The 26,572-nt window shown below is 34.3% G+C and overlaps 2 protein-coding genes across 2 annotated transcripts; both read left to right on the top strand.

Annotated features, from left to right (window-relative positions):
* Positions 1 to 5,693: 5,693 nt before the first annotated feature.
* LOC130048623 (uncharacterized) lies at positions 5,694 to 8,677 on the top strand. Its single transcript, XM_056145615.1, has 3 exons — positions 5,694 to 6,040; positions 6,368 to 6,599; positions 8,618 to 8,677. Exons 1-3 carry the CDS (start codon positions 5,694 to 5,696, stop codon positions 8,675 to 8,677), a joined length of 639 nt encoding a protein of 212 aa, XP_056001590.1.
* A 13,264-nt stretch (positions 8,678 to 21,941) lies between these two features.
* Positions 21,942 to 25,139, top strand: LOC125656020 (multiple epidermal growth factor-like domains protein 10). The gene is made up of 3 exons (XM_056143741.1): positions 21,942 to 22,204; positions 23,551 to 23,606; positions 24,316 to 25,139. Exons 1-3 carry the CDS (start codon positions 22,137 to 22,139, stop codon positions 24,462 to 24,464), a joined length of 273 nt encoding a protein of 90 aa, XP_055999716.1. The 5' UTR covers positions 21,942 to 22,136; the 3' UTR covers positions 24,465 to 25,139.
* Positions 25,140 to 26,572: the final 1,433 nt, after the last annotated feature.

Here is a 26,572-nt window from a genome sequence, read left to right as displayed (position 1 = left end):
TCCTTTCAAGATTTATACTGAACGTTTTAAACTTCCCGTATCTGCATACATTCATGAATATTATAATCAATGATTACCAATGCTCTCTCTCTCTCTCTCTCTCTCTCTCTCTCTCTCTCTCTCTCTCTCTCTCTGTGTGTTGCTTTCATTATCTAATGTATCTAAAGATTAAATTAAAGATTTTAATAATCGATAGCGTATATGAATAAAAGCAAATAATCGTTAAGTTATTTCTGTTTATATTGATATTAGTCTTTTTTTCATGAACTAGTTGTACATGTATTTGACACCGAGGATTTACATCCTTAAATATTGATTACAAGCACGTAGAATCGGAGAGTGTGTAATTTAAAAGCTTGAAAGTTAAGGATTTAGCTTAGGACCTACCCACTGCACGATTTAAGAAATTGAAGTCGGAAGGGGGAATTGAGACAGTTTCAGACTACTATACCCCCCCCACACACACACACACACACACACACCCACACACACACATGTTCCCAATTTAAGGTTTTCGTAATCGGACAATTTAAGCACCATTTTTGTTGTTATTTTATTACTTTTCAAGAACTTTACACAACTTAACCGACAACATACCCCTTCTGATACATTGAAAAATATAAGTAATGTTAGCACGGGGCTCTATAAAGTTCAATCTGCAGTTTGGTTATACTTCGTCACTCAATAACTTATATTCAAAATTTAAAAAAAATGTTTGTCGGGTTAGCGGTACTATGATGTATGACTATAACAATGACCTGTGTATAACTTGTACATTCCATGCAAATTCGATGGGGTTTTCGCATCAGTAGAACAATGGGGGTCAGCTAATCCGTGTATTTGAAATCAACAGAAGTGCTTAGCTTCTTGCGGAAAGTGTGAAATATATTGGGTCGGCGCAAGATACCCGTGATCTTAGACTAGATCTGATATCGCGCCGACCCAATATATTTCACACTTTTCATAAGAAGTCAAAACCCAAACTAGCTAACCGTAATTTAGTTATACTGTGACAAAGACCCTAGGAATTTGCATGGTATATACTTCATTGCATTATCCAGACACGCCCGATGGACATTTTTTTTTATGAAAACCTCTATCAAAGTACATTGAACATAAGTCTCGGTCAAATGTAATTAACTCGGGATTTTAAAAATAAATCATTCGATGGTTTGTATTTTTGCTTCTATTAATTATGTAATAAATTAATTCCAATTTGTTAATCATCGACAATGCTCTAATTTCTATATTGGATCAAGTTATATTTGTCAAGATGCATATTAACACAATATAATGGAAGTAATTATGTTAAAGAGCGCATTTGTCAGAGAATGTTTTTCATTTATTGAATATACTAATTCGCATTCAAACAAGAATTGCCTGCAAGTACGCATTATTTAAACATAGAATTTAAGAATATTTTAAGGAAGAAAGAAGACGAAAAAAAAAATAAAATTCAAAACCAGGTTTTCTTAAAAACATAATATATAGTGTTTGGTATCGTTGGAATTGGCTCAAAATGCTGGAAAACAATATAAGTATCAGGGGGGGGGGGATAATGACATTTTTTTCTTTTTTTAAAATTCCACCCTTATCTTGATTATTTGGGCTGCGGCACATTTTCACATCTCCCGCAAGGCGCCCGTGGCCAGAACAAAGCTCTTAGCAGCTGTGTGTATTCGCAAATAACACACACCGTGGAACACGGAGGACACCGTGTATCTCCGTGGATTTTCCACCGTGGTCTTTCCACGGTGGGGTGTATAAAACTCGTGTCGTGTACTGTACCAGAGGTGGGATCAGATGCCTAGGAGGAGTACGCATCCCCTGTTGCCACGTTACACCCACCGTGAGCCCTATATCCTGATCAGGTAACGGAGTTATCCATAGTTAAAACCAGTGTGCCAAGAACGGTCTAACAATCGGTATGAAACATGTCAGATAGCATTTCACCCAATGGTAGGTTGTGTTGACGAACTAAATCGTTTAACGGCTATAGCATTTGGGAAATGCTGACTTTCGTCGAGATTGCTGAAACCCCTCTATAATCAACTTGTTTGTCAGTAGCTTGCCTCAATTAAAAAAAATTAAGAACAAGCTCTTGCCTATTGAATCAGTTGAGAGATATAAACACCATATGGAGATGATGAAAGAATATTTTTAATGCTGAACAATAATCATATGAGATACAGGCAGACTACTGACAAACAAGTTGATGGTGTAATGGTTTCAACAGCCTCGTATAAAGTCAGTATTTCACAACTTTTATGCTAGTTAAAACAATGTAGTTTGCTACTCTCCGTTTCGTATTGCTTATGAAAGTTATGAGATTGATCAGTGTTCGTTATCTTCACTTTTCACACTTTCTAACTGGTGGATCGGTTGCGCCAATGGTTATTTTTATTGGTTGTTTTACGTGTTCCATACCAATTCTTGAGTCGTTGTTTAGATACTTGACTCCCTTTACTTCATCGCCAAAAAGCTCTCGCAGTGAATGTGACCGGTCAACAGGGGATGTTTGCTCATACAACGTTCCACTTCATGACAGGTTATATTTCCTGAGACTATTATAACGACCATAAAATTTACGAATGCTGCCTTAAGACAAGATTTTTAAAACCCTTGTAGCATCAACTGATTTATCATTAGACTACCACAAGTTTGAAATTGACGATACACAAATTATGCTCTTACGAATCAATTGTGGGACAAAGATGCAAATACAGGTGGCAAATGAATAGATGTGGGAAGTTGATATAATGGCTGAGTTGTGAATGCAAAGTGAAGATAACGAACAGTGATCAATCTTATAACTCCTACAAGCAATACAAAATAGATAGTTGGGCAAACACGGACCCCTGGACACACCAGAGGTGGGATCAGGTGCCTAGGAGGAGTATCATCCCCTGTTGACCGGTCACACCCGCCGTGAGCCCCATATCCTGATCAGGTAAACGGAGTTATCCGCAGTTAAAATCAGTGTGCCAAGAACGGCTTAACAATCGGTATGAAACACGTCAGACAGCATTTGACCCAATGCTATGTTCAATGAACTATCCAAGTACGAAGCAGATATAGAAAGTTCTAAGATGTCTATGATTTTGAATACACTCGGATAAATCGAATCGACATCTGAATGGAAATGCATATTGCTAATAGAAAATACGTCGTTGATATATCTAAATGTCGCCTTTCAGGCCACAACAAAATGATTTGTCTTTTCATGATTTTGAATAAATTATGCCTTGTAGAAGTATAAAAAAAACAGACCAACTATTTAATGAATACAATTTGTCTCCATGGGACTTCCAAAAGCACTGTAGAAAGACACGTACACGAATCTCTATTTATTGTAAATGAGAAATCCTGGCAAATTTTTAGTATTAACTTCAGATAACTTTTTGTGGAATCAGAGTGATGAAAAGTAAAGATAACGAACAATGATCAATCTCATACCTCCTACAAGCAATACAAAATAGATAGTTAGGCAAACACTGACCCCTAGACACGTCAGAGGTTTAACATTTTTGATGACTGTACAGGAAACATGAATGAAAGGCGAAGATAACGAAAAGTGAGTAATCTCATAACTCCTTTAAAGGGACTGATTCACGATTTTCCTCCAAAATTTGTATTTCACTCTAAGTAATCAAAATCTATAGTCTAATATGTTTTAGAAGGTTTCACAAAAAATTGAGGAACTTCATCATGACGGAAGCTCCTTATAGAGAGTTTATTATTTGTTTTGAAATCAAAGATTGAGGTGTGTTATTGTTTACGAGTTTTCAAAATAAATAGATACTGATCCAAGTTTATTATATATATCACATCTCAAGTATGCTTTAGGTAAAATGTGTCATCTAAAAGTTAAAATTTGTAATTGTACAAAATGAAGATGCTTTGAATTACAAAATTAATGTTTCACTGGTTTGTTTGTTTACATAAAAAGACTCGTGTCTTTGTTTACATAACACAGAATAAAAGCTAAAATATTGCTCTTATCCTTACATTCAGACGGTCCAAATTTTGGTAGTCAACATTAAATGAGCTATATTTTTAATTTTTAACATCACAAATCAAAAATATTTCTTTCGATAAACGTGAACCGGTCCCTATAAGGAGTGCAAAATAAAGACTTCTAAATATTCCATTTTTGTTGATAAGCAATTGTCTATAATGCCAAAAAATTTAGTCATTGATTTATCGTGAGGAATGGGTCTGTAAAATGTCAATCTAATTAAAATCAGGCTTTTTAGATCCACACCGTATACTATGCGTAAGAAGATCTGAATAACCCGACTAGGGGTCATGTTCATGTGAACTTTATGTTAGCCAATCAGTGCGTCGCCTCTGAAATCGTCGGCGTTTACAATTGAAGCAAAATGGCTGCAATTGTTTGGTTTGAAAGAAAACACATCATACCTAGATGTGACGTCACAATGCACCGTTTACGTCGACTGGCGTTTATTCTTCGCATTAATTAAGTAAACCATTTTGAAAACTACTCGAATTGCACCCATCCCTATTCATACATAAATTGCAATTAATTTGATTTGGGTGCATTTTATATCGTACGTTTTGTTGTTTGTATGAACGGAATAAATTAGGCATTATTGCGGAAGTTTATAATTTCTGATGTGAGAATATATAATTTTATAAAGTGGAATAAAATTCGTGGGAGACTTGTTTCCGAATTGCCGGGAACAGCCTAAATAGCCACTATTGTCTGTATAGCGCAATCTGACTGGCTGATAGTTCCCATGAATATTCCACGCCATAGGTCAAGGGGAAGTAACCTTCTATGCGATTATATCAGATCCTATTGTAGCGATTGTCAACGTATTTTAGGATCTGATTTTGATTAGATTGGTAGAATGCTGAAAAGTTATACTTTTTGATGTTGTCGATTTGGTCAAAGTTTCGTTTCATATTTGCAAGAACTTATTTGGGACTTTGTAGAATCCATGTTAAATTTAAACCACTTCTCTCACATGTTTGTGGAATAATACGTCTTAAGTTTCTCCTTCACAGCAGTCAATATTTTTTGTCGAGCAACTAGAAATGTTCAGTAGACCATTTACTGGATTCAGTAATGTATCTCTGTACGGATTTTTGTGAATTTTTGGAATACTGTATAGAACTGACAACCCATATTATTTCGTTGCATTGACTGCGATATTAGATGTGGTTTATAATTGAAACACAATTTTGAAGGATTTCATCTTTTGAAAGGCAACTAGGAGTATAAGTAGTATTACCAAATGTGGGATTAATAGTTTGTTTAAAATACAGATGTAATAATGAGTCTTACAAACACAAACAAAGCTGATATGCACAAGCTTAGTCAACTAGAACCAATAAACATTCCTCGTTTGAATTATCTAATTCTTTCATCTCTTCTAGTTTACTATATATTCCATGGCAAATTCTTTCACATCTGCTTCACATTTGATTATGTTATTGCACAACGAGGTTAACAGCCAACTCAATCTAATTAAAATTAGATCTTCCATCCGCCCCCAGTTTTCGATACGTCGCGTGGAAGATCTAACAATATCCCATTAGGGGGCATGTCAGAGTTAACTTTGGTTTGGCCAAACAAATAGTCACTGCTTACATCTTTGGATGTAAAAGTAAATAACGGTAAGCCTCGAGAAGTTCCGAATGTTTAAACTTCCGCATGAAAAAAAAACATGGCAGCGCCAGTTGGAACACATATGAGTACTCGGACTACCCCACGAAAAGTATATCCTCTGGGGAACATTTGCCTTATCTGGGGGTTTTCATTTGTAAGCAAATATGTTGACACTGATGGCAACATTAAAATCAACAAATACCTGGACAAAAAACTTCGACTTTCCACGGACCGAATGGAAGTTTTGAAAGATGTGTGCGGAATTTCGGATAGTGTGGTGTATCCAACTGACACAGCTGTGTGTCAAAAGTGTTTCAGAAGTACCGAAAGAGTATTAAAACTGGAAAAGGAAGCAGCAACTATGAGGGAATCTGTTAAAGCATCTATTCAACTCACGCTGCAAAGGTCAGTCACATTTAAATAGCTCTGCTCACTTTAGAAAGTCGATAAATTCCCCCCTTGACCTTTTTCCCCAACTTCAAAATGGCAAGTCAAACTCGTTGATAGAATACAACTCACTAGGTTCATATACGTTTATAACTGCATATGTAATCGATTTCAATTGAATAAATATCAAAGTAAATGTGTGTGTTGAAGGGGGGGGGGTGTCACTTTCATACAGATTTTGTTCAACATATTATTGCCAAAAAGATATTTCATTTGTTTCAATATGTGTGGCTTTAATAATAAAAAAAAAACTTGATGTTATGATGTACATTCAATCTCATATAAATTTAATGTTTGTGTGCCTTCCCCCTCTAAAAGATCCACTGAAAAGAGAGAAATAAGGAGCCCATTTAAAGAAAATACTGATGTAAAGAGGGTTCGACCAGATGATCCTCTGTTAGTACCTATCAGAAGGGTAATACCAGTGAAGCTGGTAGAACTCCAGTCTGCCAGTGCTAATGTAATTGTGAATACCAACAAAGCACGGCGCTGTCTTGGTGGGGGCTTTTTGAAACAGGTAGGGGCTGGGTATTGCACTCGATGTCTATGTAAAGGCAGTGTGCCGGTGTGTATTGCAAATGATTAATACAATTTGACATGCCAATCAGATTGGTATTAAGTTCTTGGATCGTCTCCTATTTATTGCTGATTACGCTTAGTGAGTGTAAGTTATAGGATATATCAACTATTATGATTACAATAATATGTACATGAATGTGGCTGAAACACTTGTATGCTATATTAATCATAATTATGTTGTCACCTGCTGCCTTCATTCCTACTACTGCTGAAAACATTATGAATTACCCCTGTTAGTGGATAAAGTTTTCAAGAACTTTGAACACACATAACTTCATAAATTGCAGACCACGAGTAACTGAATATCTTTGAAACAATTTTAGGAGAAAATGACTGATAAACATGAAAATATTTACAAAAATGGAGAACTTGAGGTACAGTGTATTGAAAAGCCTGAGCTTGACCATAATGTTACAAAATAAGGCTAAGAATGATAATTGTTGTGTTTCTGCTAACATGTAAAACTTATACGGTACCAATTTTGATGCACCAGATGCGCATTTCGACAAATAATGTCTCTTCAGTGATGCTCAACCGAAATGTTTGAAATCCGAAATAACAATGAAGGTTTAAAGTTATCATAGGGAGGAACAGTGTGCCAAAAAGTGGACAAAATAAGGGTAGGTAATTAGGTGATTGGGACTTAAGAATCAGTGAACATCTTTTTGACAACAAATTAAAATTGTTTTTGCATACTCAAAGAAACAATGTGATCACAATCTCCTTGCAGGTTAACGTTATGAAATAAGGGACTTAATTGTCATTATTGTTGCAACTTGGTAAGCTGTAATAAATATATTAATTACATGATCATCTGTAATAAGTATTATCTCCAAAACAATGTATATTCAATAATCTCTTAAACAATGTGTTAACTGTACCAGGTAGGAAGTGTAATTCATTAGGTCGATCAGGTTAGTGGAAACAATTCAGTTTTTATTTTAAGCCAAAGCTGGTTAGATATTTTTGGCATCACTGATCCAGCTATTTATGATAATCATGATAATGTTAAAGAATCAGCGACTTTATTAAAATGACCAGTTGAGCTGTTGATTGTTATTTCTAATACATTATGTTTTGATTGTTTCATTGGCACATGTATGCCATATTTATGAATTGAATTTATCTTTAGTAAAGAATACATTATTAATGATTTGAAAGACTTCTTTCGGTTTGCTGATACCGTATAAAGTTTAAATGCATATTTAGGAATAGCAGAAAAGGATGTACAAAAAATGGTGAATTTTGTAACCCCAGGGTTTTGACTCTAGGATGGGTCCAAATTAGTAATATCGCTTAATGTTAATACATATATAAATTATGTAAAGACTTCCATCAGTGTACTCGCTTTTTAAGACATTGAAGTTTTAAGAACACATCTTGATTTATACTGTTGCAGAATAATAGAATTTAGCTTAGATATTCAGAACAGGAAATTTCTTTTCTAGATTTCATTGCCCTTGGGATTAGTGATAATTTTAACTAGTACGCATGTGACCAATAAGGCCTGTGAGTCTCTTGTTAACATTTATTCTAATTTATTGTGTTCTAAAAATTAACCAGTCGGAAGGATATCCTTGGACTGGTGAAATTCAGAGTGCATTTCATTATTCGGACTAATGTAAATCTTGAAATGTTTGATACCACAGAAATATATTTCAAGAATTCTGCTTTTATTTCTGAGTTGAGATGATTTCAGGATGCCGAGTAAATTGCATATTATAAAATAAATTAGACAAACACATTTTGAAATCAGGCACGTATATCTTTCTTAACCTCTTACAAGTTTGTTTCTCTATGGATGTGGGTATTGGTATGTGTACACCTTAATCAAGATTCAAAATGATTAACCATCACTGTATACATAATTTACCTTTTGTATATATTGCTGTCATATACCTCCCATTTTATTAACTTGATTCATTAGATATTTAATCCATCTTACATATGTTATAGGCCATATCCAAAATGACTTTCAGCACAGATAGTGGACAAGATGATGGGACTCTCTATTAATGTGCTGAATCATAGAGATGTGAAGGGTGAAGTCAAGAACTCATATCGCCCATATAAGCTCCTGTGCTACACCGTGTTTGATGCTATTTGTCAGCTCTTTCTCCTTCATCATTTTGACATAACGGATGTTAATTCTAACCTCCCATTTCCAGAGGAATTCCAGGAATTGTCAAACAATGCTAAAGTAGAATGGTTAAACTTGGTGTGCAGTGAAATCTTGCAGACATGGTTCTTTGAAAATGAGAATGACATTTGTAAAGAATTAAGGGAAGTGTTAGATGATCCAGGGCACCCCGAGAACTATTGGCTTTCGAGAATGCTTGAAAATGAACGCTTGAAGTGTCACTTTTGTGAAGCGACCTATGCACGTGTGGGCTCACTCCAATCCCATGAACAAAAAAGCATGATGTTCAAATCCCTCCAAATAAGTCAAAATTGAAAGAGAAGAAAAGAGATCGGCTCCAGGATTACTTGGTAATGGTATTCAAGCTTGTCATTCTTCACAAAAACTTGGACAAAGCTGTAGATATGGGAGATGGAGAGCGGGCAGTCAGGTCAGCTAAGTATGAACTGCCTCTATATAACAAGACGAACAAAGTCAAATACCTGATAGGATATGTTCAGCTCACAGCCTTAACATCAAATAGTGGTGTATTCCCAGAAGATCAAAGACAACGGCTAGTTGCAAACAGATTTGTCAATATTCAAATATTGGACAAAATAATAGCATTGCCCTTGATGAATACCTTGAAATAGTGAACCGTGACAGCAAAGTAGCTTGTACTGGCAATCAGACGAAGGATAGCATCATTCTCCATTCTAAGGAATACCCACATTTAGTCAATTTTGTAAAACATCTCGATGAAATTGCAAATGTTTGTCAAAAAGGGGCTTTCATCACCTACCTTCGTACCAGAGTGATGTGAAAAAGGTTTCACAGGATTTAATGCAAAATGATATCCTAGTGTATGACCCAAATAGGAAACGTCACTGCAAGAAAAATTGTCATTGATAGAAATCCGTTCGACAACTCATTTACCAAACTTCCAATTATGATTCATAGGCACAAAACAACTTAATAATTGCACCGCCAGAGTGGCAAATTTACAACTAACTGGACGTAAACATTTTTTAACCTGCTAAACCTGAAGCGAACATTACTTTTCAATAAAACAAAACATGTCATGTGTTTCTTTTTTTCATATTTAGTGTTATATTCAAATCAAGAACAGTTTTTGTTGTTAAAAGAAAATGAAATTGTCAGTGAAATTGCATTCCCTGCATGCTATTCTCCATAACAATCTAATAAAAAACAGATCCTAGAATACGCTCACAATCGCTACAGTACTTACGCAGAGTATACGGCGCGGATCTAAGAAGTTTGATTTTAATTAGATTGGTCTCCATAACATACTCACACAACACAACAATTAGAGCAAGCTTGGTTCAGCAATCCCACTTTATTGAGGAATAACAGTATATTATGTATTACTAATAGATCAATTTGAAAAATTGAGGCAATAGCCCGATATTTGACAAATATAATTTTATTGTACATGTTTGTGAGTGAAATATCAGTAATAAAGTATTAAATTGGACTCCATGAGTAAGTACACCAATCTAGTTAAAGAAAAAAATATCAGGAGTAGGGCATCTTTGGGAATGATGAATATACTAGATTTATGATATATATATATATATATATATATATTTATAATCACTGTAAAGCAATGCATACGATACACAAACGATAGTTCTATTCTCCACAAACATTGCGAAGTAAGAGTGTGAAATACCAAAATTAAGAGAATTACTGATTGATTGTATCTTGTTTAACGTCCCTCTCGAGAATATTTCACTCATGTGGGGGTGGGGGTGGGATAGGGTGGAGTGGGGGACTACTGTCTTGCAGTAGTTGTAGAAAGTAGATCAGCTACTTGTGTATATTACACTGCTTTGTGTGAGAAATAGTTCTAGAATGTTGTCTTTTGCACTCAGTTTTTGCAATGATTCTAGGAAGTTTTTTTATTGTCTACCCTGACTTGCAGTGGTTGTAGATTTTTTATTATACACTTTTGCAGTGATTGTAGGTTCACTAGTTCTTTATTATATCCCTTCTGAAAAGGATGTGACACTTCATGTGAACAACTGTGAGTCCCCTATACTCAAGGATGCTTAATGACAATTTTGGTTGAAATTGGCCTGGTGGTTCCTGGGAAGTAAAAATTGTATAAGGTTTAAAATTGGATGGAGAGAATGATGGCTGCTAAACAACAGGTGATCATAAAATATCTTTAGCCTATTGGTCAGGTGAGCTAAAAACAACTAACCCCAGAACTATTTCCTGCACCATTGAAAAGCAGCACCCCCAGCCCCAGAAAATAAAAGAAAAGAAAAAGGATGAATTCATCGTAACGGTAATACAATAAATAAATAAATAAAAAACCTTTTGGGCTGGATTTAGTTTTAGACTTTACAAAAAGCTCATCCGTATTTCAGAAGGATAATTCGTACCCTCAAGTTAGACCCTGAATTATCCTTCCGCATCCTAGTTTTTGACTTTCGGCCAGACAAACACAGAACCTTGTTTACACATATCGCACAGCCTTCAGTGTATAGATATAGGAGGACAGTTTTACTAGACCTCTTACTACGATGTAGCATGATACATGTATTGTTTACGTATTTTAAGTTCGTTATTTCCAAATAATATTTCATATGTTTGGTGAACTTTTATCTTGAACTTTTGCATAGAACGTCTATGAAATGCATCTGGACTCTTTTGCACTCTCTCTAAAAGAAGTTCTTGATTGGCAAATATAGGAAATTTAACTTAACATATTTTTATTCGTGGCACATATACTTGAGTTGAGTATCACAGAGTGAATGAACATTGTCCTCGTAACAAAGTCTGCTTCCTTGAGATATAGTTTCTCTTGAATACAGGGAAATTACAATTTGCTTTCACTTAAATGCCTTTTATATGAAGGATGAACACCATTTACATGTAGATTATTGAAGGAACATTTCTATACAATATATAAAAGAAATGTTGAAAATTCGAAATAGATAAAAAAAAAATAAAGTGTGATGTGGAGTGAATTCGAAGCACGACAAAATGAACCTCTGCATACAATGACAGCTGGCTAAGCTACACTAACTTCAACAACTAAGGGATTTGAATACGAACCAGGTTGTCAAAAAACAGGTTCAACAATTTTTGCAGTCTTTATTTCTGAATTTTGATCCCAGGGCAGGGGGTGTCCCTTAAATAGTCTATTGATTTCAAATGGTTCATTAGATTGCAAACTATTAATATATCATAATTTTATGAAAGTCCATGTAACAGTGTGACTTTTTCCGGAAATGTGTTCTCCCCCTATGTGTCTTTTATTTTGTTACCCTGAATTGATCGTTTAATTTGCATCAAAAAAATATTTTCCAAAAATATAATGCAAGGAGGAGAGGGAATGGTATTATTTGATTACGGTTATATACATCTAAACATAGTGTATTGTTAAACTTTGTTTCTGTAATCACGTGCTCCGTTAATGCGACATCAAATCACTCGCTTACACTCAGCCAGAATAACGACAGTTTTGTAGCAGTGACGATGCTAAACATACCAGTGGCGGATCCAGGATTTCCGAAAGGGGGGGGGGGGCATGTGAAAGTGAAGTATTAGCTAAAATAATCAGCCATTTTGGGTGCCAAATATGGAATTTTCATCTATATATCTTTGATAGTGGCACAACAAAATACGCACACTTTGATGGGCGCCGCCATTACTGCTGGCACTTTGAGTTTCCGGAATACTTACGGCGATTCCCGTTCGCAATCGACAGGTCACGTAAGGTCATGTATTTTAATGAGTTATACGAAAATATGGGCGCTGTGTCCCATGGGAGGTAAAATGAGTGCGACCGACCGTGGATTTCCAACGATGGTAAAAGTCAGGCAAAAGAAAATCAGAGAAATACAATCCGAAGATCTGACCATGAATTTAAAGCGTGCATGGATCAATATTCACCGCCATGATTAAGCAAGAAAGAAATGCCATAGATACTCTCCCAAAAGATCAGATGTCACATAAAATAAGTAATATCTAATCATTAATTTGTCAATGCTTAAGCGAAATTAAAAAAACAAATCACAATTATAAATTGATTATGATTTTTCATTTGTAGGCATTCTCATACAAAAGCAGAAGAACACCTACCCGTAAAATATAAATGTGAAACAATTTTATAATTTGTTCATTAATGATGAATTCCATCATTATCTAAGTCAACAGCAATATTACAAATTAGATGTGTAGATGTATACAGTACAGTACATACATCACAGTATACAATGCAATGTTTCTATAAGAGCTGTGCATTGTAATTTTTCTATTTTTAAAATTATTTGTTAAAAACTGTTACAATGATAATTATGCCATTCATTTTGAACAGATTGAGTGTTTAAAATACAAATTGCGCGTGAGAGTCATTTATTTATGGTAGTCATATTTAAACCTCGAATAACTGTTGAAGCAGCTACTGAACCAAAAAACAAAAAAAAACAAAAAACAAAAAAAACATGGCGGCGTCAATACGGCTCCCAAAATTTTCAGTGTAGGTATGCAGAGATTTTCTCATCTCTCTAGCTGATTTTGACTTTTTCCTTATATACGTGTTACCGTTAGAACCTTGCACTACGAACTTTGCTCGGTATCAATGCTGTCAATCAGTCGTAAACAGGGTTTACCGATGACGAATTATCGGCGCTGGTAAAAAGGATGTCAAATACTGTTAAATCAGCATTAACAGTCGAAAATAATAAAAGAGAAAACAGTTATTCAACTTATTTAATACAATTTGAAATTTTCTTCATGTTTACGTCTTATTTCGTTGAAATTTGCTTTTTTTTATTTTATGAAAAACGTCACGAAATGATTTCGTTTTTGCGTCACTATACTATGTCATCATTGTAGTATGCCATCAATCACAATACAAAGCTTTCCGTTTTGTTCATGTAAGTTTAATTACCTCGAACCTCAGTGCAAAAGCCAATCAAAATGCCGTATAGAAAACAGTTGCAAGAAAATAACATTTTTTAAAACTCGTTTCATACATAAACTCAAGATAAGAACTTGACACAAGCGTCAAAGATATATCTTCAGCACGAAGGTTAATTGTGAATTGAATATATTACTAGTTGAGGGAATACCCAGAGTAGTATTGAATGCACAAAACACTGCACAAAGTCATCCTTGCTGTATTTCAGGAATGGATATATATATATATATATATATATATATATATATATATATATATATATATAGTAAGATATGGAATAAATTGAACCACAAACAATATTAATATAGTACAATTTGACAATTATTCTAATGTTTATTAAATTTACGATGCTAATATGCTCAATTTATTTCGAGAAACAATGCAATTCTAAGGCTAATATTAACAGTATGTTCAATCCCCAATTAAGTGAGTATCCTATAAATTTTGGAAATATGAAATATTTGAAAATTTACATTAATCAGGCAGAAATGAAAACAGTATTTCCGCAGAAACGCATGTACAGTTTGAAAATCCATAATATTAGAACAGACAGCGCGGCCTGATAAAACAGCATTACAACACAGATAGGCAGCTATGGCAAACATTCATGTTTGTAAGTCCTTCAACCAGTGCATCATGGAGAAAGATGTACTGCTCCTAAAAATAAGAAAAGAACCGGCATAAGCAGGAAGTAGATCATGAATCATCGCTACACATAAATAATTAATGGTTATGCTGTGCTTGACACTAAGAGTTGCTATGTTTAGTGACAGTGATTTATGGTCACGACATATTCTTTATAAGCGTCCGTACCAAATTTAGGCTTCTAATCTTTCCTTTTGAGAAGGCTGTGTTTGTTTACTAGCATTTATTTCTTCCTTTATGTCGCATTCGAGAACCTTTCAATCTTAAACAAGGATGTCACCCGATGGTTTTGTTAATTTTTTTTGTACACATGTGCTTTCTTTTAAGGTACGATGTTGGAAAGAAGGAACCATGAAGTGGATAAATGTTCGTAAGATCTATTGTTAAACAATTCCAATTGTCATCCTAAATTTTATTTGATTGATAAAGACATATCCAATAGACTGTAATTGTATTCATTTAAATATTGATAAATTAAAAGAGGTTAATCAACTTTAATGTTGCACGACTGAGTAAATTACATACATTCTAGTTGTTTGAAATTAATAATTTCAATGTTTAGCACACATGTTAAGTTAAATGATATTTCATGATGCAGAACATATTTAACAGGTCACTGTAACAGGAATTATTTTCTTTTCAATCTGTCATGATTCAAGTTTTACTCATATAAATTGAAATCAAATAAAAGGAAAACAGACTAAACAGTTCAATATTTCATCAAATATCTGAATAGTTAACTGTAAACGAAAATTTGCTATAACAAGCAAAATGATACTGTAATTCACATAAATGTATCATTATGGTATGTAATATTCTTAGGATAAACAATCTCTTAGATAAACGTAAAAATGAAAAAAGATGAGTCACCTGGTTCAAAATATTGACAAAACCATAAAGTTCTCTATTGATAGCCACTAATCAGCTAGAGACCACAAATTACCTTTGCCTTTGATCTTAGCAAGGATCACTTAGTCTCACCTCTCGGCCAAAACGTAAATACTTTAAATTAAATGCATTTCCGTTTTCCTACAACTTTAGTCCCTGACTGGAATGATATATATGATAGAAGGAATCCTTTTGAATATACCTATTTTCAATCACACGTACTTAACAGGCAAACAACCGCCGGAAGTCATTTGTTTAGAGGATTCAGCGTGTTTGCACTGCTCTAAATTCTTTTTTATTTTCATGGCATTTATGAGATTGGTTGGTCATTTGTTCTACGTCCCGGGAACGGCACGAGCTGTAGGTGAAAACCAACAAATTTAGATCTATTCTTCGGGAGCATTTCTGTTTTAGATAGGTAGTAAGAGATTGGAAAACTTTTGAGTTATATCACCGCTTATTCCCAATGATTTGCTTCAATCTTGTAGTGAGCACCATTGGGTTGTTATACACCGTCTAGAGTTAAACTAGTACATGCATGATTTTAGGATTTGTATTTATGATCTCAAATATATAATTTCTATAATTTTTTTCTAAGTGTATACTAATTAATTAGTGAAGGAAATTTTAGCAGTTCTTTTTTTCTAGTCAAGGATGCTTAAAATTCGTCATTTTCATATCTAGTGATTGTAATTTCAATAAAACCTGACCTTGGTATTATTTGAAGTGTTTGTGCATTGTGGTGATTGTGATTGAGAGTAAATATTGAATAACAAAGTTACTATTCAAATAATACAATAGAAAGTAACTCAATCGAATGACTAAAATCGACATCTAGACGTTGCAGAATACAAAGAATACAACATTAAGATTAAGACAAACACAGACTCCTGACAAACCAGAGGAGGGACCATGTGTTTTAAGGGTGTAACACTCTCCTATTGATTTATCACAACTATTCTGAGCTTTCGATCTTCATCAGGTAATGCGCAGTCAGAATTACTTGTAAAATACCGACTGATGTTTCGTATGAAACACCTGACAGCATTTAAACCAATGAGAGGTTGTATCTGTAAATTACAAAAATATAAAGACCATAAAATTTGATTTGCGAAATCTTCACTTTAAAGGAGACTGCTGAAATTCCAGTAACATCAACTTCATAGCCTGTCTTGATTTAAAAGCTCATCACACCCAGAACATGATTGTGCGCATCGAAGCAATGGAGGGACATAAAACGATATGCAGGTGATAATATGATATTGCTACATTAATATGGAAATTTGACGATGGAGAAGCTGAAATCATACCGCGTGTCATAACGTTGAGTTGTTTAATTGGTTGATTTTATATTATATATGACTACGGATAACCCCGTTTGTTTGATCAAGATATAGGGCTTAGGGCGGGTGTGACCGGTCGACAGGGAATGCTTACTCTTCCATGGCACTTGATCCCACCTCTGGTATATCCGGTGGTCCGTGTTTACCCAATTCTTTATTTTGCGTTGTTTATATGAGATTGATCAATGTTCTCTCATTGCTTAACGTCTGGAAAAATTTGAACTGATATGGAGACGTCACCATTACCTTTGAAGTGCTACAGAATTTAGGCCTACATGCAAGGTGAAGATAAAGAACAGTGATCAATCTCATAACTCCTACAAGCAATACAAAATAGATAGTTGGGCAAACACGGACCCCTGGACACACCAGAGGTGGGATCAGGTCCCCTGTTCACCGGTCACACCCGCCGTGAGCCCCATATCCTGATCAGGTGAACGGAGTTATCCGCAGTCAAAATCAGTGTGCCAAGAACGGCTTAACAATCGGTTTGTAAGCTCGGCGAATACGGCCTTTGAGCAGGGGGGAGGGGGGGTCTTTATCGTGCCACACCTGCTGTGATACGAGGCCTCGGCTTTTGCTGTCTCACCCAATATAGTCTTTTCTGGGACCGGACCGTATAAAGTTGAGTAAGTGTATGCGTATAAATAATTCTAGAATTTGTTTAGCACTGCCAATCATATTGAGCTACATTGACGAAGAAATACCAATTCTATCTTATTTTCAAATTGATCCTCAGGTTTACTGGTGGAGATTGGGTAACTCTGGATTATGGGACTCCGGGCAGCTGGTCAATCGGAACAGTCGTTTACCTGGGAAAACGTAGTGACACTCACCAACCGAACACGAGTTCTACGAGCTGGATCCAGTTACAGAAACATGGTACAGGGTCTGAGGTGAAGCACCTGACGACGACCTCAAAATTCTTGCCTGATGACGATATCAAAATTGTTGTCTGGCATAATTTTATAATTTCTGATTAACAAAGTAATAACTAGTGGCACTCTATTATCAAAATTTTCTTTGGCGGGTCGCCTAATTTTTTTCTGTATATATTTTAGTTATTTCACATGTACATACATTCCTACATCCCTATTACTGCTACCTATTACTAATATTACTAATTATGTAATAGTTATGGTATATTTATTTTGGTGTATTTTGATTTATTTGGACGAAGGACGGAGACTCGTGGGATTACTAATTATTACCTTCTATTAGATCCAAATGATTAAAAAAATATTTTAGATATTTAATTTTATATTACTTATTATATTATTTTAAATTTTAATTTACCTATTGAATAGATTAAATAAAAATTATTATTAAAATTATTATATAAATAAAAAATATAATTTATTATAAATAAAAAATATTTTAATTATTTAATTTTAATTTAGTTATTATAAAAAAAATTATTTTAATTTATTGAATAAATAAAAATAATTTTTTTTATTAAAATTATTATATAAACAAAAAATATAATTTATTTCATTATTTTTTTACTTTTTATTTAGTTTTAATAAATATAAGTTACATCTTTATTTCATTATGATTTATGACATACGACCAGATGTATGTGTCCGGTCATCAAAAGACAATACCGCAGTCATCAGACGTGTTGGTATACGATGATCCTTATTTATTCATTTTTAAACCATGGGACAACCCATACGTTCCATAAGGAGCATATGTATGTTACTACAGCACACTTCAACTTCACTATGTTGGTGCATTTGGGAGGTGTTGGAGGGTTAGGCTGGATCGCAATGAGATGGATAGTATTATGGCAGATATACAGTCACCAATCGGTTAAAGATATATACCGGTAGTTAACCAATCCTACGAATATCAAACAAACACTTAATGACAGGTTGTATTTCCTGAAACTATTATAACGACCATAACATTTACGAATGCTGCCTTAAAAAAAGACTGTTAAGGTATTCAATGTATAATGACCATATTTCATATCTAATAAATGGATGTTGGGTTTCTTGTAATCATGGTATCATTTTGAAGGGTTCATCAAATAAGAATAATCCACTAAAGGAATTTTCAAAATTGTGTTTACTCCTTGATTTATTTCACCTAGAATTTAACATTGAAGTATATGGGAAAAAATTGTTTTATTACAATATTTTAAAAACAAATTATATTTTCATACAAAATCTCTTTGTAGAAAGTTACGTACACTTTCTCTTCATGAAAATATGAAATAAAATTAATAATTGACCAAACACATTTTTAGAAAATTAGATTTTTCTTATTTTTACAAAGGACAGACAACTCTTCCAAAAAAGTCTTAAGTGCAAAACGGTCAGCTTATAATCATTTACCAGTCGTGTGAATTTCATCTGCTTCACTTTCATCATTATTCAACAATAAACATTTATGTTGATCTAAATCCTTCAAAATTGTTCAATATCCTTTCATGATATATGGAATACCTTAAAACACTTGTAGCACCAACTGATTTAACATTACACTACCACGAGTTTGAAATTGACGATACATAGAATCTGCTCTCAAGAATCAATTGAGAGACAAAAATGCAAATACAGGTGGAAAATGAATAGATGTGGGAAGTTGACGATGGAAAAGCTGAAGTCATCCCCTTTGTCATAAAGGTGGATTGTAAATTTGCTGTTATGTTCAATAAACTATCCAAGTACGAAACAGATATAAAAAGTTCCATGATGTCTATGATTTCGAGTTCACATGGATATATCTAAATGTCGTTTTTCAGGCCACAACAAAATATTTTGTCTTCTCATACTTTTGGATAAATCATGCCTCGTAGAAGTATAAAAACAGACCAATTATTTTATGAGTACAATTCGTCTCCATGGGACTTTCAAAATAGTGTTGAAAGACCTGATCACTTACGAATACGTATATATTGTAAATGAGAAATCCCGGCATCTTTTTGGTATTAACTTCAGATCACTTTTTGTGGAATCAGAGTGATGTTTAACATTTTTGATGACTGCTCAGGAAACATGAATGAAAGGCGAAGATAACGAACAGTGAGTAATCTTATAACTTCTTTAAGGAATACAAAATAAAGACTTCTACATATTCCATTTTTGTTGATGAGCAGTTGTCTATAATACCAAAACCCTAGTCATTGATTTATCGTGAGGAATGGCTCTGTAAAATGTCAATCTAATTAAAAGCAGGCTTCTTAGATCCGCACCCAATAGTATGCGTAAGAAAATCTGAAGTAACCCGACTAAGGGTCATGTTCATGTGAACTTTATGTTAGCCAATCAGCGCGTCGCCTATGAGGTCGTCGGTGTCCACAATTGAAACAAAATGGCTGCAGTTGTTGGGTTTGAAAGAAAACACATCGCACCTATATGTGACGTCACAATGCACCGTTTACGTCGACTGGGTTTATTCTTCGCGTTAATTAAGCAAACCATCTTGAAAACTATTCAAATTGTACCCATCCCTATTCATGCACAAATCGCAATTCACAATAATTTGATTTGGGTGTATTTTATACCGTACGTTTTGTTGTTTGTATGGACGGAATAAATTAGGCATTATTGCGGAAGTTTATAATTTCTTATGTGAGAATATATAATTTTATAATGTGGAATAAACTTCGTGGGAGACTTGTTTCCGAATTGCCGGGAACACCCTAAATAGCCACCATTGTCTGTATGGCGGAATCTGACAGGCTGATAGTTCCCATGAATATTCCAAGCCAAAGGTCATGCGGATGTGACCTTCTATGGGATTATGTCAGATCCTATTGTAGCGATTGTCAGCGTATTTTAGAATCTGAGTTTGATAAGATTGGTAAAATGTTGAAAAGTTATACTTTTTGATGTTGTTGATTTGGGAAAAGTTTTCTCGTTTCATATTTACAAGAACTTCTTTGGGACTTTGTAGAATCCATGTTAATTTTAACCACTTCTCTCACATGTTTGTGGAATAATACGTCATACGTTTCTCCTTCACAACAGTCAATATTTTTGTGTCAAGCAACTAGAAATGTTCAGTACACCATTTACTGGATTCAGCAATGTATCTCTGTACGGATTGTTGTGAATTTTCGGAATACTGTATAGGACCGACAACTCATTCTTTCGTTGCATTGACTGCGATATTAAATGTGGTTAAAAATTGAAACACGATTTTGAAGGATTTCATCTTTTGAAAGGGAACTAGCTGTATAAGTAGTATTACCAAATGTGGAATTTATAGTTCGTTTACAATACAGATGTAATAATGAGTCTTACAAACACAAACAACGCTGTTATGCACAAAGATAGTCACCCAGAACCAATAAACATTCCTCGTTTGAATTATCTAATTCTTTCATCTCTTCTGGTTTGCTACATTTCTAGTTCACTATATATTTCGCGGCATAATCTTCCACATCTGCTTAACATTTGATCATGTCATTGAACACAGAGGTTAACAGCAAACTGTGAATTCCGCTTTATAAAATACTGGATGCCAAGCTTCTCCATCGTCTACTTCTCACATGTATGAACGGTGGAGATAACGAACAATGATTAGTCTCATAACTCCTATAAGCAATACAAAATAGAAAATTGGGCAAACACGGACCACTGAACACACATAGGAGGAGTAAATATCCCTTGTCGACCGGTCTCACTCGCCATGAGCCCTATATCTTAATTAGGTGAACAAAGTTATCCGTTGTCAAAATCAGTGTGCTAAGAGCGGTATAACAATCGATATAAAACAAGTCAGTCAGCAGTTGACCCAATGATAGGTTATATTGGCAAACTAGATCGTTATAACGACTATGGGATTTTCACAATGCTGCCCTCAAACGAAAGTGTTGAAACTCCTGCACCATCATCTTTTTTGTCAGTAGATTTCCTCAAATTAAAAACTGACTATTACCACCATCATCTGTAATTCATAAGTAATTGCATGGATATATCAGCTCAGTGTGTGCTGCAAATCAAGGAATCAGTTTTTCTGTGTAATTTAAATTATAAAAAGATCTACGTTAAATCTTTAGTTTTCACTTATTTGGAAGCTTTTAACCAACAGTTGAATAGTTATGTATTCAACAATAAACCGTGTACTAATCAACAGTTTAGTCGTTGAATACTTAACTATTCATCTGCTAGGTATTGAATATTCAAATTATTTAATGACTAAACACAATGAATGACGTCACTGATTTTTTAAAAAATATCAGAGTACACGTATGATTTCAAATGGTATCCTGGATAGAAATACTAAAACTTAATACAGACATTCACACAAACCACCTGGATCAGAAAACATATGCATGCATTTTCTTTAAGTTTTAAAAGTCTCTCTCTTCTACAGTTGTGACGAGAAATTGGGGTCCGGGAAACTTGAATTATATTTTACCATACTTTTAAAGGAATTAGTGATATGAAAAATGAACCCTTATTCCATCAATATCAGTATATTCACAAAATTCATAATTTTGTTTTACATCAATAGAGATATTGCAGTTTCCTTGTTCCTTGTTTTATTCCGTGTTAAATAAACGAGGCCATGGAGTTGATTAAATTATCAGTCATGTATTTAACGTTCTTCTTAGTTAAGGAGACGTTTCAAAACATGTAAGTAATTACTTGTAATGAATATTTTCATATTGATATTTGTGGCGGAATTATTAAGGAATATTTGTTAGGTTACTACTTTTAAATGCGCCCGTATTACTGCAGAATATTTTCTTCATCTTGAAACATGTAAACATTTCATTATAAGTGTCATTGCTAGAGTTGTGATAATGTATTAGCCTAATGGATATGAAGTAAATACTTGTATATAGCTTTGACTTTAAACATATGAATTGAGATTTGATCTGGATCTTAAAGATGCATTCAACAGGGAACACACTCTGGTTTAGATAAAAACGTTTAAATTTCATTCTTTAATCCAATGATATAAGTTTGACAACAAAACATTGATGCTCACAAAATTAATTAGCGTTTTTTGAAAAGCTTATGTTATATAAAAAATGGTTCCCATTAAGAGATGAAAAACAGTATATTAAACCCTTTATTGAGTGTTGCTGAGGTGAATGTGTCGTTATACAACGACGTATAAATGAATCGATCACATTTCATAACAGTAACCTCTTTAATCAAGAACATTAAAATCCGGTTTAAGTAAGAATTTTTCTTCATAATCCTCTTGTCAATTGTTTGATCCGGGTTAGAATAGATCCTCAGTACTCTTCGCTTCTCGTAAGAGGCGACTAAATGGGACGGCCCTTCGAATGAGACCGCAAACACTGAGGTACCGTGTCACAGCAGGTGTGGCGCTATTAATATCCCACCCTGCTCAAAGGCCATAAGCGCCGATCATAGGCTTAAATTTTGCAGCCCTTCACCTGCAATGGTGATATCTCCATATGAGTGGAAGAAAACCTGACCAACCGATTAACATGCACCTGTGCATTCGCATGCTAAGTTTCACCATCTCTCCTCCTTCCACAAATGGGTACGATCACGTGCTACCTTGTTATGTTCTAATCTATAAATAAGCATCGAGTCTGTGATAAGGTACACTTGGGCATATTCAAGCTGATTGTTTTCCTTAGCCTCCAGTTTTACATCGCTGTTATATTTTCTACGTGTATTTCAGGGTCAACGGAAATAGAGAAATTTAAAGATTTCATAAGAAGTGTAAAGCTTTCAAAATCAATATGCTTAATAGGGAAAATCAGTAATTTCATTAGGAGTGTAAGGTTGCAGATTATATAATTTCGGAATCCGTAATGACATGCAAATGTGACGTCGTTAGTATAGCGCATGTAAAACAAAAACAGCTGCATTTATTACCAAGTGTTGAACAAGTTGTTATTACATATCATATATCTGTGTATTATCTACCTTAGATTATGCATTATATTCTATCCATCTTCACCATGAACTAATTCAATTTTGATAATGAATGACAGAACAGCAAGATGTGATGAAGGGTACTACAGAAATGAGACAAGTGGGACATGCATCAGTGAGTAACCAGCTATTATTGAAACTAGGGAAGAGTTGATGTTTTGTAACTAGATATGATAAGAGAGTATCATCTTTATAACTATGGAATTTTTAGTAATGAATTTTATTTGTTTATAGGTATTTTTTACGTCTTCTCGAGACGTAACGCTTGTGCGGAGTCGTAACAAGCTGTAGGTGAAATAGTAACACACTTTGACCCGTGCAGAGCACATTGAAATTCCTAATTTGTGTCAACACATACATGACACGGGACCTCGATTTGTGAGGTCATTACCGAAAAAAAAAAACACATTGCCTTTCACTTCTAATAGTGGGAGCTTGGTGAAGGAACAGTGACTACCTATGTTAAACGTCATACGTTTGATGAAAATCGAACTTGGCTGCGAAATGGGTTGCGAAACCGTTCGCGAAACAAGGAATCTCATCACTGAGTTACTACGACCAGTCTTGGGGAATGTCCTTGAGGATATGAACATTAATTTCAGAATATGTTTTGTTATTTAGAATATGATATACTGTTCGTTATCTTCACCTTGCATACAGTTCACTGCCTAAAAGTTCATTTCATCAACTGCTATTGTACTAACATACTGCACAATATGTAAACAAATGATCCAATGTTTAAATTGCTTTAACTTATAGATCAATAGTGAATATCTTGTTATGTTAAGAATGTGTATAAAGTGTTCAATGTTTGCTTTTGACAGAATGCCTCCCAGGGTACATAGGCCCAAATTGTTCCGTACCCTGTGTAGAAGGGTTATACGGAAATGAATGTCAACAGCAGTGCCCTTCTTCCTGCTCAATCTGCAACGTTATTGATGGAAGTTGCCCGAAAGGTTTGTTAGTTATATGAATTATATCAAATGTTGCGAGACAAAACCAAAAGCATAATCGACGAGGAAGACAGTATGTGATGACACTTATATAGTTTGTCTTAATTTCATAAACATATTGAATTGGCTTTTCTGGAAATACAGATTATTTAATTGTGCTTCATTTGATACACCTAGAAAACCTTGTTAGTGCTTAACAATTTTCCTTGTCAGTGCTTTCTGAATATCATATAATCACAACGATGTACACACTATTACAAGCGGTACATAGTATAATACTTTTTTGTACAGAAATTAATATGTACTAATTTGTCAAATAAGAGTTTGAATGATGTACAATAAGTTACAGCATGCATTATGGGAGAAATTTGTTCTGTTTTACGCATACATCTTTGATTGATTGATTGTTTTACGTCCATTCGAGAAATTTTCACTCATATTGAAACGTCTACTTACAACTTTGTGGTCTCCAAACTGACACAGTATGAAAAAATGAAGATAACAAACAGTGATCAATTTCATAAATCCTATAAAGTATACGAAATTACGAAAGAGCAAACACGTACCCCTGGACACAGCAGAGGTGGTCTATATCTTGATCAGGTAAATGAAGTAATCTGTAGTAAAAATTGGTTTGTAAAGTACGGCATAACAATTGGTATGAATCATTTCATACAGCACATCATTCGATCTAACACGGGACGTATTTGTTTTAATTACCATAAATTTAAAGGACACATATCATGTTTTCAAAGCATACAACATTACATGCATTTCGTTTTCTTTATGCTTATAGTAATTAATTCTAATAGTTAGTTCGCCGAAATTTTGCGATAATTAACCACAATACAGACTTAAATCTAAGCCCCGATTTCAAAAAGTCTAGTTAATTAGGTAAGTAGTCACGTGGTACAGTGACGTCACATGCGCCTTTCGGATTGTGAAAGTACTGCGAGATATTATTAAAAACTCAACTTTTAGGGGCCTAATTTATTTACCATGGGCAACATTTAAATCGATGTTGACAAATTTTCCGAGTTTTATGTTTTCGCCACCAGTGCACACATATAAGGATGTAAATACCCAAATATAGCGAGTAAAGCGTGTATGAAATAAGCAATTATGTGAGTAAATAATGTTTATATGCATGGGTCGCTGTCTACAAACTGTTTGGTGATATTATTCCTTTAAACATCTGTAATTGGTGCTGTTTTTCAAAAATAAACAGTGCAATCATTATTTATTTTTGGATTAGACAAATTATGATACGTTAAATTGTTGACAACTAGGCCCTATGCCAAGCTATTGTCACGAGTGCATTTCGGAAAAAAAGAAAAAGACAACACACAAATCAATAAAAATAATTAAATTTAAAGTGGAAATCACATTATTTTATTTTGATAAAGCAATCTTATTACTATTTTTGAATTGTGATCTGCACGTCTTTAGGAATTACAAAGTGGGAGCACGGCGTTATTCTGACGCACTCAAGTGTAAAGAGTTCAAAAAGGACATAATTTTATAATTCAATTTAAAGTTAGGAAATACAATATTCTATTTTTGTATAATTAAAAGTTCAATTATTTTGTATCTTTAATTTTTTTTGTGAAGCTACCAGTTGGTAGAAGTTACATTACATCGTCGATATATGTTGTTTCAAGGTGAAGGTCAGTTGATCCGAGTGTGTATTGAATTTGAAGAGCAAAACATAATGTATGCTATAGGCGTACCAATGCTTATAGCTTCGATATATCCATTTTCTCGCAGTTTATCAGGGTCTCTGTCCAAGCGGTTTTTGAAAAGGTTACTGGGTGTGTTTTTAAGGTAAAGTTCTTGCTCCAACAAAAAAAAAATATCCACGTTTTTTTTCTCGTACCATCCTTCGAAAAATTGAAAAATACTCAGACTAAATCCTTTCTACCGACAACTAGTACACCCGAGGACGGCACAAAACATCTTAATGCATTATTATTTACAAGCCGTTATCGTGATAATTGACTTTTTGTCGATTAAATCTAATCTGTGTATGAAATGGCTAATAGATGTTTTCAAATCCGAGGGCGCATATGACGTCACACATAATGGCTCGTAAACTAGCGAAAGAAAATATGCATATCGCAAGATTTGA

The sequence above is a fragment of the Ostrea edulis genome, chromosome 7 (genome assembly GCF_947568905.1).
Source record: "Ostrea edulis chromosome 7, xbOstEdul1.1, whole genome shotgun sequence".
NCBI classification, from domain to species: Eukaryota; Metazoa; Mollusca; class Bivalvia; order Ostreida; family Ostreidae; genus Ostrea; species Ostrea edulis.
The sequence above is the reverse complement of the archived record's forward strand: the minus strand, read 5'-3'. Positions and strand labels throughout refer to the sequence as shown.